This window comes from Populus alba, chromosome 1 (genome assembly GCF_005239225.2).
Source record: "Populus alba chromosome 1, ASM523922v2, whole genome shotgun sequence".
NCBI classification, from domain to species: domain Eukaryota; kingdom Viridiplantae; phylum Streptophyta; class Magnoliopsida; order Malpighiales; family Salicaceae; genus Populus; species Populus alba.
The window spans coordinates 46,289,777-46,311,585 of NC_133284.1; the positions used below are offsets into that span (position 1 = coordinate 46,289,777).

The following is a 21,809-nucleotide window of genomic DNA, read 5'->3' on the forward strand; positions in this document are numbered from 1 at the left end:
ACTCTAGAGGCAAGGCTCCGCTTTACCGGTTTACCCTCTATCTCATCAGAATTTAGTTTTTAAATGAATATGAACTTACTCTTGCTTACTATTTCTAGGCTCATAATGGTAAAGGCCAATTTAATACTGGGAAGGCTAGCCTTCGTGTTTTTTTCGTGAGACCAGATTATTTTTTATATAAAAAATAATATTTAGATATTAAAAAATAATAATATTTAGATATTATTTTTTTATGGGCTACCAAATAACATCAAAATTGAAAATGATAAATGGATAAAAGCACTAATTAAGGTTAAAATAACATTATTTATTTTTGGATAATGTGCGCTACTCATAATAAAAAAAATAAAATTATATAATAAATTTTTATTTTTAACTATCGTGAACCGTCTTACATGCCACCCATAGTAAGTGGTGGCCCTAACATGCAAATAGTTTTTTTTTAAATTTAAAAATGTTATTTTAAATATTAAATTATATTATCACCCTCAATCAAACCTATAATTAATTACAAAAATTGAGGTTAAAATACTCTAATACCCCTAATTTCAATTACTTATATTTTTTAGATTTAAGTGCTCATGTGTAATTTGATTATTTATAAAAAAAAAATATTTAAGATATCCTTGTCCTTACTATGTTGATTCTTTTATTTTAGGGGTATTTTTTACTATTTTACTATGGTTAAAAATATTGAATGAATAAAAAAAACTCTTGTGAAAATACAAAAAATCCCTTGCTTCAATATAAGTAATTTTTTTTCAAGGTCATAAACATTAGTTAACTATTATAGTGAATTATAAATTATCTATATAATTTTGAAAAAAATTAATATTATTACTACTAATTATTATTAGTATTGGTATCTACGGGCCGTGGTCTTTTGTAAAGAGTTGACGGACCTGAGGTGGTTGTCCATTTGGGAGCTCAAGGTTGTCCTATCCTTCGCGTCCTCTCCTTTCATTTTGACCTGCCAGTTGACCATAATATCCTCCTCCCTCCAGCTATCCCCTTTCTTCATCTGGCCACCTGACATCTCCGTTTGCTTGTTGATTAATTTTTTATGATAGCCATGAGTTTTTTTATCGAAATTATAATAGATGGCACCAACTATTGATGTTGGTGCTTTTAAGGTTGTTTAGAGCCAATTATAAGGTAATTGAATTTAATTACAGTATCTGGTTTAAATTTAATTGATAAATAAATTTAATTTACTTGTTTAAGAGAGATAAAATTCAATTTATTTTACTTTCTATATTACTTTTTATTAATTTCATAAAAGAACTAGAAGAGTATTATGAGAAAATTAGTTTTAATATCAAATTTCTCCAATTGTAAATCAAAGAGATTGATCTTTTATTTATTTTTATTTTATAGTATTTTTAAATATTGAATTTAATTTTAAACTTAATTCTTAACACTCAATAAATTAAAAACATGCTGTTATGAATCCTATCAGTACAAGAACAAATCATTTTGTGTCGTGTAAATATACTATACTATATGCCACATGTTAGTTATTGCTGCCAGTCCTACTAGAATTAGTTTTTTCTCAGCAAATTTATTCGTATTTTGCATATAATCTAAGTGTTTCAGTCATATAAGAGATTGTTCCCAATCTCTTATTTGTTATAGACAAGTGTAATTAATACAAGCAAATAAGAAAAATTAAAAGCACAAATATTACAGGAAAATCTCTTGTTTCACGTGTGCTGTCATTGTCCATGTATGTTGTGTTGTCATTATTCCAACAGTATTTTCGTTGCCATGTCCCTCGATTTGGTCTCTGTAATAATTAAGTAATAAGCTAAAGGGTGTTTCACCTGTATCCAATGCACTGTTGAATATAATAGTAATTTAAAGTGTATTTTTTTTCTTTTTTATTTTTTTGCACTTTTTCTTTTTATTTTTTTCTGTTTTTTTGTCACTTTTTCCTCTCTTTTTTTTACCCTTTTTCTTTCTTTTTTTCAAAAATTATCTTCGTTAATTTTACTTTTTTAATATTGAGCTGGTTAAAAATTTTGCTTTGTAATTTTTTTTCTTTAAAATATTATAGATTACTATGGTGTTTTTCCACATGGTTTTTTTATATATTTTTTTATTTTTCAAAATTATATTTGTCAATTTTATTTTTTTAATATTGAGCTGATTAAGAATTTAGTTTTGTAATTTTTTCTTTAAAACATTGTTGATTGATATAGTATTTCTCCACATAGTTTTTTTTTTTTTGTTTTCTTATGATATTCTCCAAAATTATCTTTTTTGATTTTATTTTTTAATATTAAGCTGGTTAAGAATTACAGTTACAATATGTGAGGGAAGCATTGTAGCTTTCCTTGCAAATTATTGTGAATTGCTACAGTTTTTTTTTTCCCACATTATTTTTTTTTGTTTTTTTATGATTTTTTCTAAAAAAAATTTTGTTAATTTTATTTTTTTAATATTAAGCTGGTTAAGAATTATAATTACAAGTAAATACAAGTAAGGTTAAATCATATAGAGAAAACATTGTAACTTTCCTCACAAAACACTATGCATTAATATAGTTTTTCCTCACATGGATTTTTTTCCAAATTTTTTTTGTGTTTTCTTTTTTTTTTTAATATTTTTTTTAAAAATTAACTTTGTCGATGCTATTTTTTTTTAATATTGATATGGTTAGATTTAACTTTGCAATAAAGCTTAATCATATGGGGAAAGCACTATAGCTTTCCTCATAAAACACTATAGATTGCTATAATGTCTCTCCACATAGTTTTTTTTCTATATATAATTTTTTTTCAAAATTATCTTTGTCAATTTTTTTTTTTAATATTGAGCTGGTTGAAAATTATAATTATAAGTCATTATAACTAAGGTTAAATCATGTGGGGAAGCACTGTAGTTTTCATTACAAAACACTGTGAATTGCTACAATGTTTTCAGCATGGTTTTTTTTGTCCCTGTTTTTTTTTTGTGTTTTTATTTTATTTTATAAGCACTATAACTTTTATCACAAAACACTGTAAATTGCTACAGTGTTTCCAGCATGGTTTTTTTCCATGTTTTTTTTGTGTTTTTATTTTATTTTATTTTTTCAAAAATTGTCTTTGTCCATTTTATTTTTTTTAATATTGAGCTGATTATGAATTTAGCTTTGTAATTTTTTTTCTTTAAAACACTGCGAATTGCTGCATTGTTTTCTCACATGATTTTTTTTTATTTTTTTTTCCAAAATTATCTTTGTCGATTTTGTTTTTAAATATTGAGTTAGTTAAAAATTATAATTACAATAAAACTAAATCATATTAGAAAAGCATTGTTGTTTTCCTCACAAAACACTATAGATTACTATTGTATTTCTCTAAATGGGTTTTTTTATGATTCTTTGTAAAATTGTCTTTGTCGATTATATTGGGGAAAACACTGTAGTTTTCCTCACAAAATATTGTCAATTGATACAACGTTTTTTCTCATGGGTTTTTTTCCTTCCAAAATTATCTCTGTTGAGTTTTTTTTAATATTAAGTTAGTAGAGAATTTAGCTTTGTTATTTTTTTTTTGTTTTTTATTAACATAAAAGCTAAATCATGTGGTGAAAGCACCATATATTTGCTCACAAAACACTGTGGATTGCTACAAATCATTTTGTTCAGTCTCAAAGTTTTTGATCACCAACACAACTTTTTTTTTTCGTCATGAAATATTGGCTCCATCATACCTTTAGTTTCTATTACTTATCTAGCGTTGGTTCACAATTATAACACTATCAAGTACATTTATTTTATAAGCCCGCAACAGCGCACAGGCATGCCATCTCATAAAAGTTATATGATGTTGAGTTTTTACTATTTATTTTTATACTGTTCACCAAGATATAAAATACTGTGGATTAAAACAGTGTAATAAAGTGATTGTCTTTACCAAAAAAACTTATTAGGCATGTAATTGGGGGTGAGGTTATCACTTCAATGTAATACATTTGGCATTGAATGGTGTTTGAGGTCAATTCGGGTTTTTTAGGGTCTAACGTTGGGGAATGACATGACTGACATATACTGGCACTGGGATCAGACATGTCAATCAGACCCTAGGCTCAAGGACTAGACTCGCATGCTTGGGTATGCAAACCCCGTAAAAATTCAAATCATATATTCCCACTAAAATAGTTAATGTTTTATGTTTATGAATTTGTTATTCCTTCAATATAAATTATATCTTCTATTATTAGTATGAATATTATTGTTATTGTTGTTGTTGTTGTTTTTGTTATTAATTTATTATCATCATTAATAAATTTCAAAAAAATATTATTACTATCAAAGAAAAACCATAATTTTAGTTTCAAGGGATTAAAAACTATAAAAACTTGAGTCAGACATGTTTTATATTATTATTCATATTATTAAATTTGAAATAAATATTATTACTATCGAAAAAAAAAACATATATTTGATTTGAAGGGTGAAATCAATTAGTATTGTTATTATTATTATTATTAACTTAGGTGTGACATCCCCTTCCAGACTTAAGTAACTACAGGTTGAAAAGAGGCGCGTGACTTAAATTGCTTGGGTCTGGCAGGGGCATTGACCCAAGTCACTTGGATCTTGCATCCATGCTTGGTCCAAGGATCTTGGGTTCGAGCTAGAATCTAAGGCTCTTAAGTCCACGCCAGAACCCTAAGCTTTAGGATCCGATGTCCATACCCAAGATTTTCAGGTCCGGTGTTGCAGCTGAGCCCAAGGCTGTTAAGTCTGACGTTTAAAGGGATTAAAAAATTATAAAAATTTGGGCCATACAAGTTTAATATTATTAAATTCATTGATATTATTAAATTTGAAATAAATATTATTACTATAAAAGATTATAAATTTGATTTGAAGGGCAAAATCAATTGTTGTTGTTATTGTTGTTGTTGTTAACTTAGGCCTGATATCCCATTCCAAACCCAATTCTAGCCCCACCTGCCCTAAGGATCTTGGGCCTGATGTCCGGCGTCTGACCCAAGGATTATGGGTCCGTCATCAAGACCCATGACTTTTAGGTCTGGCGTTCGGACCCACAACTCTTGGGCATGGTGTCCAAACCGAGGGCTTTTGGGTCCAGCGTTGTAACCAGACCCAAGGCTCTTGGACTTAACATTGCAGCCAGACCCACTTAAACTTGAGACATACATGTTTAATATTATTATTACCATTAAAAATATGATTGCTTGTATTATAAATATTCTTATTCTTATTATAATTAATATACTAATTATAAAAAAAAAACATAGATATGATTTGATGAGTAAAATAAATTATTATTATTATTATTATTATTATTATTATTAACTTAGGTTTGACATCCCTTCTAGACCCAAAGGACTTGGAGCTGGAAATGGGCGGCAGACCCAAGTTATTTGGGTCTGACAGGGGCGTCAAATCCAAGTCGCCTAGGTCTTGTAGCCATACTTGATCAAAGACTCTAGGGTTTGATATCTGAACTTAAGGTTTTTGGGTCTAACATTTGGATTCAAAGCTCTTTGTTCGGCGTTGCAGTCAAATTCAAAGCTCTTAGATATGGCGTCTAAAAGGGGCTCAAAGTTCTTGGATCTAGCATTGAAGCTAGACCCACTTGATATTGGGCATTCAAGTTTAATAATATTATTAATAAATTTGAAAAAAATATTACTAATATTAAAAAACAACCATAGATTTGATTTGAATGGTCAAATTATAAATTATCATCATCATCATCAAAATAAAATATTATTACTATTGAAGAAAAATCATAAATTTGATTTGAAAGGATTAAAAACTATAAGAACTTAAGCGAGATAAGTTTATTATTATTATTATCATTAATAAATTTTTTAAAAATATATTATTACTATAAAAAGAAAACCATAAATTTTATTGGAAGCAATTAAGATCTATAAAAACTTGGGTTATACAAATTTAATAATATTATTAATATTATAAAATTTTAAATAAATATTATTACTACAAAAAAATATAGATTTGATTTGAAGGGTAAAATAAATTATTGTCATTATTACTTTCATTATTAATTTGCGTTTAACATTCCTTTTCATAACTAAGTAACTTGGAGCTGGAAAGAGACATTTAACCCAAATTACTTAAGTGACAAAGCCGTTAGATCCAAGTTTTTTTGGGTCTTATAGCTCTACTTGATTAAAGATTCTTGAATCTAGCATTATAGCTAAACCAAAATCCAATAATCTTGGATTTAGTGCTGTGAATCTTATTTTTTTTTTAATATTTTTTATAAATATAAAGTTGATATGCAGTATATAGCGGGCTAGTTAACTAGTTTCTTCTATAGTTTTAGAATACGTTTAATGTCAAATAAAAAAACATATTGGAGAACAACATTTTCCATGTCAATTGCTTGGGCGTGATCAAAATGTTTCTGACGAGAACCGTGCGATGCAACTAGTTACACCCGACCAGGTCGCACAAAAGATACATTTCTCCTACGCGCTTCGCGTCTTAATCCCATTATCTTACACGTACCAACCACGATAGATAATAATAATTTGTTGTTTTTATATTTTAAATTAATTTTTTAAATATTTCCTAATATACTAATATCAAAATAAACTTAAAAAATTATTTTAATAAAAAAAATATTTTCACTACACTTTCAAACATCCAAAAATAAAAAAAATGAATAAACAGATAAAATAAAGATTAAAAATAAGGAAACGCTTGAATAAATAAAAAAAAACACCCCTCTTTCTCCTTCCTCCTCTTCTTATTGTGCTGTTTGGATCGCGCACTAATCAGAGGGAAAGAAAGAGAGATAGGGAGGAGAAAGTGGTTCTAAAAAGACCAAATTGATCTTGACCTCTCTATCTTTTGCAGCTACGACTTTCTTTCACTCTCTCGATCAGCCAATTTCTTCTTTCTGGCGGTTATTGCAGGCTCACCATGAACGAGAAGGCCAACGTCTCTAAAGAGCTCAATGCCAGGCACAGAAAGGTTAGTCTTTTTTTCTTGATCGAAATCTCTATCCTGTTTTTGCTTTAATCTCGATTTCTTTTTTATCCTTATGATTATGAATTAAGTGGCGATTGATTTGATCTGATGTGTCTTGCGGTTTTAGATTGGATAGATGATTAATTCGATCATTGATATTTATTTGTGCTTGATTTTACATTTTATTTAATATTTTTGGTATCGATGAAGTACGTCTTGATTATGGCGATGGTTGTTATACTAATTAATGGTGATTGTGTTAATTTTTTGGAGTTAAACCTTTTAGGGATGTGAATTTCAAGTTTTAGATTGGCAGAGATTTATATTTGATATGATGCGATTCATTTGCATTATTGCTGGTTAGTTATATAATATCTTGAGATCAAAGTAGAAGATTAAAGTTGCATTTTCTCTGAATTATATATCCTGGTGGTGAAATTTCAGTCTAATTCGGAATGAAGAACAAAGAAATTTTCTCAACATTCTTGCATTTTGTAATTATTAAGATAGGCTGAACTATGTCAGTGTCCTTGACTATTTTGCTGCTTGTGATTTGTTTTCTTCTCTAATGCTAAATATAGGTATTTCTTGTTCATCTTTCACGAGTGCTGGTGTGGCATTATGGAATTAGGAGGGATTGAATTTCTTCTACCTTAGAATTTGTTTGGATTCCGAGTGCATTAACTACAGGGATTATATGCTGTTGGGGTAATTTGTGTTAAATGGGATGGAGTGCGCATTTTATGATCGAATCTACGTGTATGGTATGCATAATCTGCCAACTTGGCAGTCTGATTCTTTTGTTTTTGGGGAGCAATTGTGAATTGAGCTTTTTGGGATTAAATATTAGTTTTTTATAAGCTGCTGGAAATGTGATTTCTTCCTGATATTTGATTCATAGTTGCACCATGGAGTTTTCTAGAGTCTTTATTGATTTCCATCTTGTCTCTTGTATCATGCATTCCATTCTTATAGTGATTTTTTGAACCTCATGGCAAGGTGTTGCTGCATTTGATATATGTCAAAGTTTAGACTTTATGACTGCCATTGGGGCTAACTGCATGTGATGCTGTTGGTCATTGAAGTGGACTATGATTTTTGCTAATAATTTTTTTTTTTTGCTTTGTTGTTTTCTGCATTCTAAATGTTTTTACTTTATGAATTCTAGTATCAATACTATTTGTTCCGTTTTTATTTCTTAATAATGTATTATGTTGATTTACTTCCATCTTTTCTGTTTGTGCATATGCAGATATTGGAAGGACTCCTGAAATTGCCCGAGAATAGGGAATGTGCTGACTGCAAAGCCAAGTATGTACCTAGAAGAATATCAAGATATGATACAATTAGCATAATAGTAAATAATTAGCAACATAAAAATAAAAAATTACTCTAAAGTCATGGATCTTCTCAAGTGGCTGGATACTGTTAAGTTTTTTTGTTGCTTTACAATCTGTTTGAGCTACTGAGTCTAACCTGTTTCCGTTGCAGAGGGCCAAGATGGGCAAGCGTAAATTTGGGTATCTTTATTTGCATGCAATGTTCAGGGATCCATAGAAGTCTTGGGGTGCACATATCGAAGGTGACTAACTGTTTTGTAATCCAATTAAGCATCTTTAACTGAAGACTAAGATAATTTTTAAAAAATTTGGGCATAAAGTAGGAATTTTAGATGAGACCTTCAAGGTCTTCTATGAAGAGTTGCTTTGTGAAAAACAATGAAGAAATAGTTTTTGTATTAGCCTCTTTTGATTACAGAAACAGAAAATTTAAAGAAAAATGGTATGGTGATTATTTACTATTATGAGATTAATGACGCGCTGTCCATTTTTTTCTTTTTTGATGTTCATGGTAACCAGGCCTACTGTTGGTTGATCAATAAAGTTATATCTTGCTGTTGTCTATACCTTTTGAATTTGATTATTAATTTTCCACTTGGAGATGCTGTTTATTAGACATCAAGCTGCAATTATCCTTGAGGATATTCTGACTCTAGATTGGTTCTCTTCTGCAGGTTCGATCTGCAACCCTTGACACATGGCTTCCAGAGCAGGTTGCATTTATTCAATGTAAGCTCAATGGCTTGTTCCAAACTAGTGATTTATTCTGATTGATTTTCATTTACTTTTGAGTTTAATAAATAGCCTGTTTTGTGCTGTTTTTTTTGTAGCAATGGGGAATGAGAGAGCAAATAGTTATTGGGAAGCAGACCTGCCACCAAACTACGACAGAGTTGGAATTGAGAATTTCATTCGTGCAAAGTATGTCTATAGTTAGAACCCTATTATTAGCAAGTTTTCTCAATCTGTTTTGTTTGGTCATTCTCTTTGTGTGTCCATATGATTGCAGTGTGCCTGATTGTTACTTTTTTTCTCAGGTATGAAGAGAAGAGATGGGTCTCTAAAGATGGAAAACCACAATCTCCTTCTAGTGGGAGGGATGAAAGGTCTTCTTTGCATTGGCAGAGACCTGCTGAAAGAAGCGGGCATGGACACACCAGCAGTTCTGAAAATTTGTTTGAGGAAAGAAAGAATTTTCAAGTATCAAATTCAAAAAACAGTGCTCCTGCTACAAGAATAAGTCTTCCTGCTCCTCCTAGGGCATTTGAGCAGGTATGTTGAATTTTACCTTTTGAGTTCGAGTTGGATTTCCTGTATTCAAAGAATATGTTGTGGACTACTTGATCATTTCTTTCCTTTGTTTATGTTTGAAAAGACAGCTTCAATAAATACTAAGATCTAAGAGCATCCACATCCATGTTCTTTACTTTTTAGCTAAGTCCTAGCTAAAATAGCTAGAAAGCCATTTTAGCTAGCTCTCTAAAACATGTGATCACATCCATGCTCTCTAAAATAAAGAGTCATGAATATTTTATTATTATTTTTTGTTATTCAAATTATATGTGAGATGAATATTCAAGTGTATGTTATTTCTTGTTTTTGATTGCTTTCAAATTATGTTAATGAATATTCTAATTATTCAGTGACACTTTTGAAAATTAATTATTTTAATATAGTAGAAATTAAAAATAATAAAAAGAAAATGCATACACTTTAAAAAAGAAGAAAGTTTAAACAATCCCTACTAATTAAAATCACTATCACATCATTTTACTAATATCTCCATTTGATGCATCTCATAATATTCAACCAATGTCAAGGCATGCTTGTTGTATCTATCAACATTATTGTCTCTTCACCTTGTTGTTTCAATTAAGGTTCTTGCATCATAACAATCCTGCCTCTTTCCGTCTTTGCCTCGACATGTTTTGCCTTTACTTTCTCTTTCTCTAAAGCATATGATTTTTCAAAATTTTCCTTCTTCTTACGTTCCATGTCATTTTATATTCTTTGTAATCCTCTAAGATCGATCAAACATGAGAAATTGTGCTACCCTTTTCTTTTTTTAACTTGCTTCTTTGCCACCTTTGTACCTATCAGTCTCTCCATATTGTCATTGTCACCAAGTACAACATCATCTTCATCTAAGTTGATTGAACTTTGAGTAAAGGGATAATGAGTTGCAGGAGTTGCTGACCATCAATCCTACATTTATTGCACCATGGAGAAAAATATTAGCTCCCAATGTACGGAAACTGACTGTCAAACACATCAAACAGTTATTTCTTTCATGTTTCATTGCCTCTCTGTTTCATTGCACTTGCACATCAAACAGTTATATTCTTTCATTAATGAATGAGCAAAGCAAGTTGATCTGATTCTAGAATAATATGGAAATTCATCAGAACCGTCAAATTTAGTTAGCATCTTCAATGTCTTAATCTGCCTATTTACATGCATTTGGAAAGAACTGGACCTTGTTTTTTATTTTTCCCTTTTTATCTGTACCACAACTAAAATTCCTAGACAACCAACTGCAAGTTTTTCTTTTTTGAACACACAAAGTACTCACAACTAAAATCCCAATGCAACCATAAATCTATCTAGTGTAAGATGAATCTTCAAAGACAACATGCAAACAAGTACTCACAAGGATGCCATATTCATTGCATGTATGCCTTAACTGTCTACTACTTTTTGCACAAGAAAATCTGATTTTAATTGTCAATTCATCTGAGTAATAGATGCTTTATAGGGTCCTTCTACAAGTTGGTCCAAACATGAGCATTTTTAAAACTATATTGATGTTTTGGAACGTACAGGTTTTTTAGCATCTTTAATTTCTTCAGAAGCAAATGCAACTTTGATCAACGTTGTATGTCTGGTTATACAGCATGTCACCCTAGCATGTATGAAAGGTTTAAGAATCACATATGCTATTAAGGCAATTGACAATATACAAATCAAGCTGTATAGCATCACCCTAGCTTCAAAGTGTATTAGCAACCTGATTACGGATCACATGACAGTTTTGGAAGTTATAGAAAAAAGGGAAATAAAAAATGGAACTTTTCCAGTAAATAGGCTCTAAATAAAAAATTTGAACACACATTTGAATCCTAAGCTCACAATGGTTTTGATTTCCCAAAAAAGAAAGAGCATTTCAAATAGGTGTATGACAAGGATAGCCGTGTGAGGAAAAATGGAGAGGTATGACAAGCACAATTTGTTCATATGCAAATATGAAATATCAAAAGAAACAAAATGATGGGTGTCTAGTATTGCATCAACTTTTTAATCTTCATCTCTGCAAAATTAGAAAAGAAAATCTGACCAGGAGAAGAAGAGAAAAAAGCTGTAATGTGATTTCTTCAGAAATTCGTATGATTTCACATACAGCTAAAGAAAAAAGGAGTTGACTTGGTGGCTGGAAACGAGTTTGCAGAAAAATGATCAAGGAAAATGTTAAATGAGCCCAGGTAATCTTGCATAGAACTCCTATGTAATGACAGCTAGGAATATCACACCCTCACAAATGCCTCACTGGCTGCTGAAACTTGTGTATTGCTCTCATTCATTTAAAGCTGCTAGACCATGCAACAAAGGCAATGCTTGAAGAAAGTTGCAATACTGTAAAAAAATTATGTCAATGTTGCTCTCAGTAAAATTCAAAGAGATTTTTGCTCTCTATTACAATTTAGCCACTCATTCAAAGAATATCGACAACATACTGGGCCATTGAACTTTTTTGCCCATGGAATTCAGATGAATCAAAGAAAAATATGTACCAGTTTTTTTGTCTCTTTGCCTCTTTATTATAAAAACAATCCATAGTAAGAACAGACTGAGGCCTGGGCAATTCTGTAAAGGACTCAGATTTTGTGTCTTGCAGCTAAGCACTGCCTGCATGTCTAGAATCATAAACATCATCTTCATCCTCGTCATCATTCGCAACCTAAAAAATTCAACATACAGAAAATGCAGATTAACACGAAACCCGACAACAAAAATAATAAAAAAAATCGCAACATCAGAAATCAAGAATCTCATGTGGAATACCATGTCCCTGAAAGAAAATCAGCAACCAAGTTTTAACACATGGACTGTCCAAGTTCTGTTTAATTCAATTACTGGTTGTGCTTCATACACTATATAGATTGATGTGCAAAATGGGATCTAATGAAGTGTAACCATCTAGGATTGCTAATTACATTTGACATCACAAACCCAGATGATAAAAACCACGAAGAAACCAAATTTAGGTTGCAAAACAGAAACATGAATGAAGGCACAAACCCTTTTAGCTAATGCCCTTGCAGAAGCAGATCTTTAAGAGGAAAGAATCAAGAAGCAGCTAAAGAGAGGGAGAGAGATGCGGAGATGTACCATGGTGGCTGCACCTTCTGCCTTGTCGAAGCTGGAGATTTGTTGATTTGGTAGCTCTAGCAGAGAAGAGGCAGAGGCTTTGAAATCCAAACCAATTAACAAAAAATAACCGAATAAATTTCCTATTTTAACAGTAACTAGAAGTTGCAGAAGACAGAAGAATGACAGCAACACCAATAAATTTCCTGCGAATCACTTCTTCCTTTTCACCACCACCGCATCACCACAATTAGAGTGCTACAGTATACACTATATATATCAAGTACTGTTTACAAAGCCAGAATAGTAAGTGCTTTGAGGAGCTACAATGCTACGGGTAAAACATATATTTTCTAGCTATTATAGCTAGGGAGTTCAATTAGAGTATGGATGTGGATGCTTAAGGGTATAAAAATCTTGTTATGAAGAAAAGGTTTCGATAAGGTAAAATCTATCTCCAAAAGCACAACCAATCAGAATAACCCAATGTTTATATAAAATCAAATCATGCTATATCTAAATCATATGGATCTAGTTTCCTGTCTCTTATGCAATGACTACTGGTTTGAGGGGTTAAATGCATGATTCTCATTGTTTCCTCACTTTGCAGTCATCTCACATCTTATTGCTGTTTCTTTTTTCATTGCCACGCATAAAACTCCTAGATGCATCATTATTTGAGCATACGATATTTTTTCACAAACAGGTCACTGCTCCTGCAAAGCCTCAACAGGTTGTTGAAAAAGCTGAACCAATGGCGGAGGCTACTGAAGCTGCAAAGAAGGTTGCAGATGCTGCTCCAGCTGTCTCTCCACCCAAAGTTGATTTTGCTACTGACCTTTTCGACTTGCTCTCCATGGATGGCCCTACTGAAAATGGCTCGGAGGTAGCTGCTAATGATGATAACAGTTGGGCAGGTTTTCAATGTATGTTTTCATCTGTTTGGGCAATCATACTTACCATGACCTTTTATGTGTAATTTGCTGATTTTTTCTTTTTCAGACACACACACATATATAGTGATTCTTGTTAACAATGTGGACTCTTCCTAAATTTGCAGCTGCAGCAGTTGCCGAAGAAGTATCAACAACTGGAAATACTGGTCCAACTAAAGCAGTACAAAATGATACCCCGTCCGTTTCTGGAATTGAGGATTTATTTAAAGATTCACCTTCTTTAGCAACCCCTTCAGTCTTGGAGAAACCCCAGAAAGATGTAAAAAATGATATAATGAGCCTTTTTGAGAAGGTATATGCTTTGGCATCATTCATGCATCTTTTGAACTTTTCCTCAAAACTTTTTTTGGTGATTTATTAGATTCTAACTGGATGTTCTGATTTCTTGATCACATCTATCACCTCCGTAAAAAACCAACTTAGTTTGAGTTTGCACTGGAGTTCAACTTTGTGGAATTATCGTGGAATTGAAATATTATCTGATGATTTTGTTCGCAAAATTTTATAGTCCAATATGGTATCACCGTTTGCGATGCATCAACAACAACTTGCTATGCTGGCACAACAGCAACTTCTTATGGCTGCTGCAGCAAAATCTGCTGGTGGGGACCCAAAAGAGATAAACCAACAGCAACTTGCTATTCTGGCACAGCAACAGCAACTTCTTATGGCTGCTGCAGCAAAATCTGCTGGCGGGGACCCAAAAGCAATGAATCAACAGCAACTTGCTATACTGGCGCAGCAACAGCAACTTCTTATGGCCACTGCAGCAAAATCTGCTGGTGGGGACCAAAAACTTTCAGGCAGTATTCAACAGCAAGGGCCAAATGGTATTAGCATACCTGCACAAAACTGGCCAAATATTGGATACCAAATCCCTGGTTTGATGCCAGTAGCTGGGCAGGGTGACTTACAGAAACTTAAGCAGGTTCATATTATGGAATGGATTGCCTTCATTTTTGCCGATACTTAATTGGCTTAATTCAGTAGTTTTCTGATGATGTTTTTTTTTACTGGGCTAGACTGCTGACATAAGACTGACACATCCTGGGGGAAGCTCTGTACCATATCCAACATCTAGGTAATTTGTTTTCCCTAGTCTACTGTGGTGTTGATGAATATATATAACCTGTGATCGTGCTTTGAACTCTGTTGAAACTGAAACCATGAATTTTATAACCTTTTTCCTTTCCCTTTTATTTTTTTATTTTTTATTTTTTTGTTGGTGTTTGTGTGGGGTTTGGGGGAGGGCCACCCCGTCAGCTGTTAATTTGTTTGATCAGCTTGTTTGCGGCGAGTCAAGTTTCAGATAGTATTAGACTGCCAGAGAATATTTTTAACATGCATATCTTGTTATGTGCATAGTAGCTTCCTTTTATTTTGGCAGAAGTCCAACAATCATTCCTCAATTGGTAAAACTGGGCTTGCTTTTAAATTTGTGGTCTTCAAGTAGACAGAAATGAAAAATCATATGACTACTTTTTTCATCTTACTCTCTGTATGCTATCTTCCCTCCCCACATTTCTGTGTGCATGTCTATATCTTCCTGCTTGAGTTTGGTCCTCAGTCTTCCATTGCACGAGGTATAAAATTGCTAATTACTCAATTGTTTCCAATTATAACATTCCATGAAGAAATTCACGTAGTGTTGTGGAGTGAAGACAATGGAAGTGAGAAAGCTATAGCATAAGCTTGTTGCTGCATTTCTTCTTTCCCCCCCTTTTGTTACTTACAGGATGGAAGCTCCGAGCCACTTGAAAAGCACTGCAGTTTCAAGTTTTACGTGAGCACATGTATTCCTGTTTTATAGCTGCATAGAGTGTAAAATCCTCAGACCGTTATTGTATTTTCTATGTTAGTAAAATGATGTTGCCATGATAAAAACTTAAAAGAATGATTAGAAATGCTGGAATTTGAAAGTTTTTTACAAGTACACTTTGAATTCATATCCATAAATGCTTCTCTTTTCCACTTTTAAAAACTGTTCTCCCGTCTAGATTTTGAGGTATTTTCTGCACTCATATTCTTACCCTTGGTGCTTGCAGCCTTTATAACATTGAGCAAGCTACCCCTGCTAATGGTGGGACAAACAATGGAGTCGGGAAAACTCAATCGTCATCCTCGGTCTCATCGGGTACTTCAACACCAGCCGGAAAGGATTATGACTTCTCCTCTTTAATGCAAGGCATGTTCTCAAAGCATTGAGTGCCATCAGGAGTTGAAGTTGGCTACATCATACAATACTAAAATAGTTTTATTACATGAAAATAGCACTTCAAAGATTTTGTTCTTCCCTTCTGGATTTGCGATTGTAAACTATTCTGTAGAGGCAGTTCCAGTTTTTCCTTCATATTTCATTGATGGTTCATTTGTACGAGTATCGGAGTAATAAATATGGGCTTAGATTGTTTCCCCTTTCCCCCCTTTCTCCCCAAGTTAAAATGTAGGTGTTCTTCTGCTCCAAAACGTGTTGGTAGCCATGATTTAGAGATCATAATTTCTATAAAGGAGGCACTTCTATTTTCTCTTCCATTCGGATAGATTATTATAAAGCAATATTAAGCACTGATAGCGTTTATAATTTTTTTATTTTTTTTGTAACTAATTGATATTAAAATGACAGTCATTCTTAAGCTGTACCAATAAATGCAAGTGATTTATTTATTTGTTTTTCTAATCCAATTCTCAAAATATATTTGTTCGCTGATAAGTAAAAAGAAAAATTGCAACTTTTTATTATATCAATGAACGTTATGACTTTCAAGTATAAAAATAGTAGCATTTAAAGTTGCAAGGACATGGTTTATGGTTACTCCTTTTTAGAGCTAAAGTCTAATGAGTTCAAAGGAAGGAAGGAAAGGATATCTAAATTAGCAAGGACCAGCTACACTGCCTATAAAATGGATCTTTTTTTATATTATTATTAAATATAGTGTGGTCAAACCTGAAAATTTTGACATGACTTTTTATTTAGTTTAAATTTTAAATATATTTAGGTGGAATTTTTTTAATGTGACATAGTAAATTTATCGGGTTAAAAAAAACAACTCAAACTACTAGTAAAAACATGATTTATCTTTAATTTTTTTTTCAAGATAACATTTTTGTTTTAAAAAATATGAAAATATTAGATTGACAAGGTTTCCATGGCTTTACCTGCTAAATCCATAATATGGATTATAAACTCTGTTAAGTTTAATAACTTTTTTAAATTAATTTTTATGTAATTATATGATAAAAAAATAATTACTCACAAAATCAGACACTAACCAAATATTATGATGTTTATTTGATACCACAATAACCTTATAAAAAAACAATATGAAAAAAATCATGAATATTAATTAAAAATTAATTAAATATTAAAAGATAAAATTAAGAAAAAAATTCAATAAAAACTTAACATTGAATAATAAAATTAAAAAAAATTAATGACAAAAAAATAGCTCTAAAAAAATAGCTCAAGTATGCAGGCTTGTGTGAGCTATTTCGCTTGAATTTTGTTTTATTTATTTCTTTTTTAAATCATGTTTTTTTTTTAAAAGAGTAACAAGTGACATACTGCCTAATGCTCTACATAATCTAGCTATTATTGTAGTGGATAAAAATTTAAAGAAGGGTTTTTTGGGTTGAAAAATTTATTTTTCAACATATTTTTATCCAAAACACTTAATAAACACTATACAAATCATCCTAAGCCATTTAACAACTTCATAACACTCCAAAATCATCTAAAAAAAAAAATAAAGATCAACCAAACCAAAAGGACTAAAACAAAACATGATCTCTTTTTTGAAGCATGCTAAGACACAAAACCTACAATCATCAAACTACTCTAGTGTAATGAAATCAACTACTACTCTAGTCGATTGAAATCGTTTGATATCAAGAAAAATGAGTTTTACTATCAAAAAATGGTCAAACTAAGTAATCTTTTTGTTTGTTGTATTTAGGTTATTCTTTCTCTCTTTTTTTTCAACCCAAAGACCGAAAAAAAATACCAAAAAAAAAAAAATAAAAGGTGTCACTAATATGATATTAGTTATATATTTTCTTTGTTTTTAGATTTTAATCTTCAATATTTTAATTTTGTGTTTTTACAGCAATCTCAAGTTTAATTTCATTTAACTAGGCTATAAAAAAAATTAATTGAAAAAAAAAGGTGCTTCAATGTTCACAAGTTAATAGCTCTCCTGTTTTTTTGAACAAAAGACTATAGGTGATTTGCTTGGTTAAAAAGTGCACGAGCAGGATCTAATAGCCTATCATCGCACACATGGATCTAACTGACTGAGAAATTTGATCATCTCCAAAAAGAAAAAAAAAAGAAAGAAAAGAAAAGAAAATCAAGATAATCATAAAAACTAATTAATATAGCAATTCGCTAATTCTTGAAAGATGAGAAATAAAAATAAAAGAAAAGTAGATCCAAAGATCATATTATTGGGGAATGCATAACAGGAACAACTACTTCACACCACCAATTTCTTTTTTTTTTTCTACAATTATTGTTCTTGGAGCAAAGCTGAATACACAGCTCGCCATCCCTCCTGCGTAGGGTGCACTGTGTCCCAAAAAAATGTAGTTTCAGGATCATCACAAACTACATACTTTTTCGCTCCGTTCGCATCCACACTTCCACAGCCATATTCAGTGGATATTCCGGTGCAACATGGCTTCAACGGATTCTCGAACTGCGAACTTCCTGAGCAGGGCAATAAAAGAAAAAGGAAAAAGAAGGAAGAGCTCCGGTCAAGAGCATAGCTTGAAAATATCTTAAACTGAGACAACATGCATGATATAGCAAGCCCGTTTAATTACTTTGCTATGTACTAAATGATTCATGTAATAGCTGAAAAAATAAAGAAACAAACCTGGAGTTTTTCCTTGGCTTTTGAAAACAGCCATGAATGCCTTGTAGAGATCAAGAATGGCAAACGTAGAATCCTTGGTTTCATTGTTCAACTTTGTGACTGCTTGTTGCAGCAAGAGGTTGTGGAAACCGACAAGCTCGTTTTCGGTTCCATTACATTGCTGGAACGAGGACGTGAAGGTGCTGCGGGGAAGACACCCCAGAGGTTGGAGGGCGGTGACAACCACTTTGTTCACTCCCATGCCATGAATGCGTTTCATGTTCGTAACTAGTTGATTCACTACTTCTATAATGAAAGGTTGCCAGCCCTACCATAGTGACAAGAAATTAATTAAGATCACACATTCCATCGTCTAGTGTTGAAGGCATCTATTGATTAGAGAGGCAAACGAAACAAATTTTTCATCCTGAATTTCCATTTATGTTTGGATCGTTGGAGCCCATGCTTCCAGAAAAAGAAAATACAAAACTAACATGATGTAACATCATCATCTTGAACAAATACGTGTGCATGGATGAATTCGAGAACAAAATACAGAAATAAGAAGAAAACAGAGGAGTACGGATGATCGAATGTTACCTGTGGTGAGCCGTTTGTGGTAGCATAAGTTGAATAGTCATTACCAGCGACGGAAACAAGGGCCATAGAGGAACATATGTCTGATTCAGAGTAGATTTTCTTATGGATTATATCTTGGAAATAATCAATCTGTGTGGTCATGTTCGGATCCGGAGCCAAGGTAGGGAACACCCCAGTGCCTCCATATGCGAAATTCATCCCGTTTTTCCAGTGCTCGATCCCCACATTTCTCCATCTGTATGGGATCGGAGACTTGATTCCGAGAGACTTGGCTGCATATATATATATATAGTTTTTAACGTTAATTAAATTAAGCTTCGTACTTGTAGTTTCTCTTTTCCTATTTCTCAAATAAGAAAACTAAAAAGGAAAGAAAACATGAGATTGGCGAAAGAACTAAAATGATATGGATGGATTTGAAAAACAAAGGGATCAAACCGACGGATTGTAAAACCAGGGACTAATCAATTCATTTTCTTAAAATACAAGAATTAAGTAAATAGGTAAACCTTAAATTGCAAGAATTCGTTGTCACTTGTAAAGAGTGCTGAAGTGTACAATGTTGTCGTATGGGCAACAACAAGTTTCAATAATTGCAGCAAAGTAAATATCAACATAAATAAATAAAAAAACAAAAAAGAAACTATCTAGACGGTAGTGGTGGGGTAAAGATGGATGATGGGAGCTGAGACAGTGGAAGGAAGATAGAAGAACCTTTCGAAAGTACTGAAACAAGGTTTTTTGTTTTTTTTGTTTTTAAAGTTAATCCTACAATGAAGCATTTTACAGCTTAAAAAAAAAAGTAGCAGAGTCAGTAGTGATCGTCACAAGACAAGACGATAAAATAGTGGGAAAACCCCACCACTAAAATATAATTATACAGCTACAAGACTAAAAGCAAAGTAAAGCTGATTACATGGACACACCTAAGAAAGTAAAGCTAAAGGTGAAAACACATCATTAGGCAGAGGAATCCACAGACACCACTTACCGATGAAATCAGTCAAGACACGGCCATCTGAGAACCGACCGGCAGGTTTGCCGGGAAATGTGATTCCATAGGGAACTTTCCATGAACTTGCTAAGGAATTCCTGTTATTGCCTGTGTCTGCGTACGAGTCTCCAAATACAAAGAGCTTGCTTGGTCTAAAATTGAAGAGAGGACGATGTCTGTGGTGGTGGTGGTGGTGGTGGTGAGATGAACCGTACACCCTCGTGTTCTCTGCAATACAAGAGTAGTTTTATACAAGTTTTGAAGAGAAAAAACAAGCCCAAGATCATATTCCTTGAAAAAAGAAATCAAAGATATATATTAAAATGGTTAAAAAAGATAAGTAACATCCATATACCTGAGAGAAGCAAAAGGAAAGAGAAGCAGAGAAAGATGTGGAAGACGAGTTTTTGTTGTTTGTCCATGATTAGGACAGCTATAAAACACAAAGCCAAGATGTCACAAGAGTTTAAACTCGCGACAGAGATGGTGGCGGTGGAGAAGGAGATGATGAGGGTGATGTAGAGGTGTATCCCGAAATGAGTTTTGACTGAGGAAAGAGACACGATCACCTCCTTAAATAGTGGTGGCAGCACACACCATAGAGGTTTGCTTTTTGCGTGGTCGTTGTTCTTCTTCGAGATGTTCAGTCCGAACCTCTTTATGACCGCAAAAAACTAGGTTCTAGCAGCAGCTTCATTTTGATTTTTCTCTACTTTTTAATCGATTTTTTTCATATTTTTTACAATTTTTATTCCGAGACGCGGAATGTGATTGGAAGGGGTATTGCAATTTTAATTAAAAAATGTGCTTTGATGCTGTAAATTGAACGGTGTATGGGATTTCAAAAAGAAAATAATGGAGCTAGTCAATTATGATTGCCCCTTTCATCATTTGGATATTGTTCCAAGTCTAGACCATGCCTTGGCTTGACCAGTGGATATTTTGATTTGGAAATTCTCTGACTTCGTCCATTAAGATAGCCTGTTCCGGATTTATTCGAGAGTGCGGTAGGTATTATGGTTTATGTATTTTTTTTTTTTGGTTTAAAAAAAAATATATTTTTTATTTTTTAAAAATTATTTTTGATACAGTATATTAAAATAATCTGATAATATAAAACAATTAATTAAAACTTTAAAAAAACACCATTTTAACTATATTTCCAAACATAATCTTAGTTCAGTGTTTTATAAGAAATTAAAATTTTTTTAATTTTAAATTATTTTTTAATATTTTTATATTATTTCGATGTGCTGATGTCAAAAATAAATTTTTAAAAATATTTTTTTTGAAATATATTTTAAAAAAAAAATACTTTGAAAAAACAATCACCACTATAATATTAAACCCTACCTCAATATATGGGTTTTAAAATAAATAAATGTAACTGTCTGTTCTTGAAAAGGGAGATTTTGAGTTGCCATATTTTTATATCTTTATCTTCTGAAAAAGAAGAAAAAAGAAGTAATGTGTTTACATTCGAACTATGTTAGCTAATGACATTCACACAGCGCCAACAATTTGCGATTGTTTTACATCATAAGGTAAGATGTTGCAAAGTAAATTTAAGAAAAAATAGTTTCAGCGTTGCCCTGATACTTAACTAAATAGTTTGTAGATCTCGCTCGGTTCAAGGTTTGAGTTCCAAATTTTAATTGGGTTATTTGAATCAATTTTTTTAAAATCAAAACGATGTTATTTTAGTAAAAAAAAAAAGTCAACAGATTATAATCGGGT

The 21,809-nt window shown here is 32.1% G+C and overlaps 2 protein-coding genes across 2 annotated transcripts; one reads left to right on the forward strand and one right to left on the reverse strand.

Annotated features, from left to right (window-relative positions):
- Positions 1 to 6,685: 6,685 nt before the first annotated feature.
- LOC118058592 (ADP-ribosylation factor GTPase-activating protein AGD5) lies at positions 6,686 to 16,157 on the forward strand. The gene is made up of 11 exons (XM_035071306.2): positions 6,686 to 6,967; positions 8,217 to 8,275; positions 8,456 to 8,546; positions 8,979 to 9,033; positions 9,135 to 9,225; positions 9,342 to 9,576; positions 13,376 to 13,595; positions 13,730 to 13,917; positions 14,134 to 14,553; positions 14,648 to 14,706; positions 15,671 to 16,157. The coding sequence occupies exons 1-11, from the start codon at positions 6,917 to 6,919 to the stop codon at positions 15,828 to 15,830; spliced, it is 1,629 nt and encodes a 542-aa protein (XP_034927197.1). The 5' UTR covers positions 6,686 to 6,916; the 3' UTR covers positions 15,831 to 16,157.
- Positions 16,158 to 17,977: 1,820 nt separating this feature from the next.
- On the reverse strand, positions 17,978 to 20,768 carry LOC118058594 (GDSL esterase/lipase At5g03610). The gene is made up of 5 exons (XM_035071307.2): positions 20,428 to 20,768; positions 20,070 to 20,300; positions 19,079 to 19,350; positions 18,500 to 18,806; positions 17,978 to 18,330 (listed from the first exon to the last, which is right to left on the reverse strand). Exons 1-5 carry the CDS (start codon positions 20,492 to 20,494, stop codon positions 18,131 to 18,133), a joined length of 1,077 nt encoding a protein of 358 aa, XP_034927198.1. The 5' UTR covers positions 20,495 to 20,768; the 3' UTR covers positions 17,978 to 18,130.
- Between the last annotated feature and the right edge of the window lie 1,041 nt (positions 20,769 to 21,809).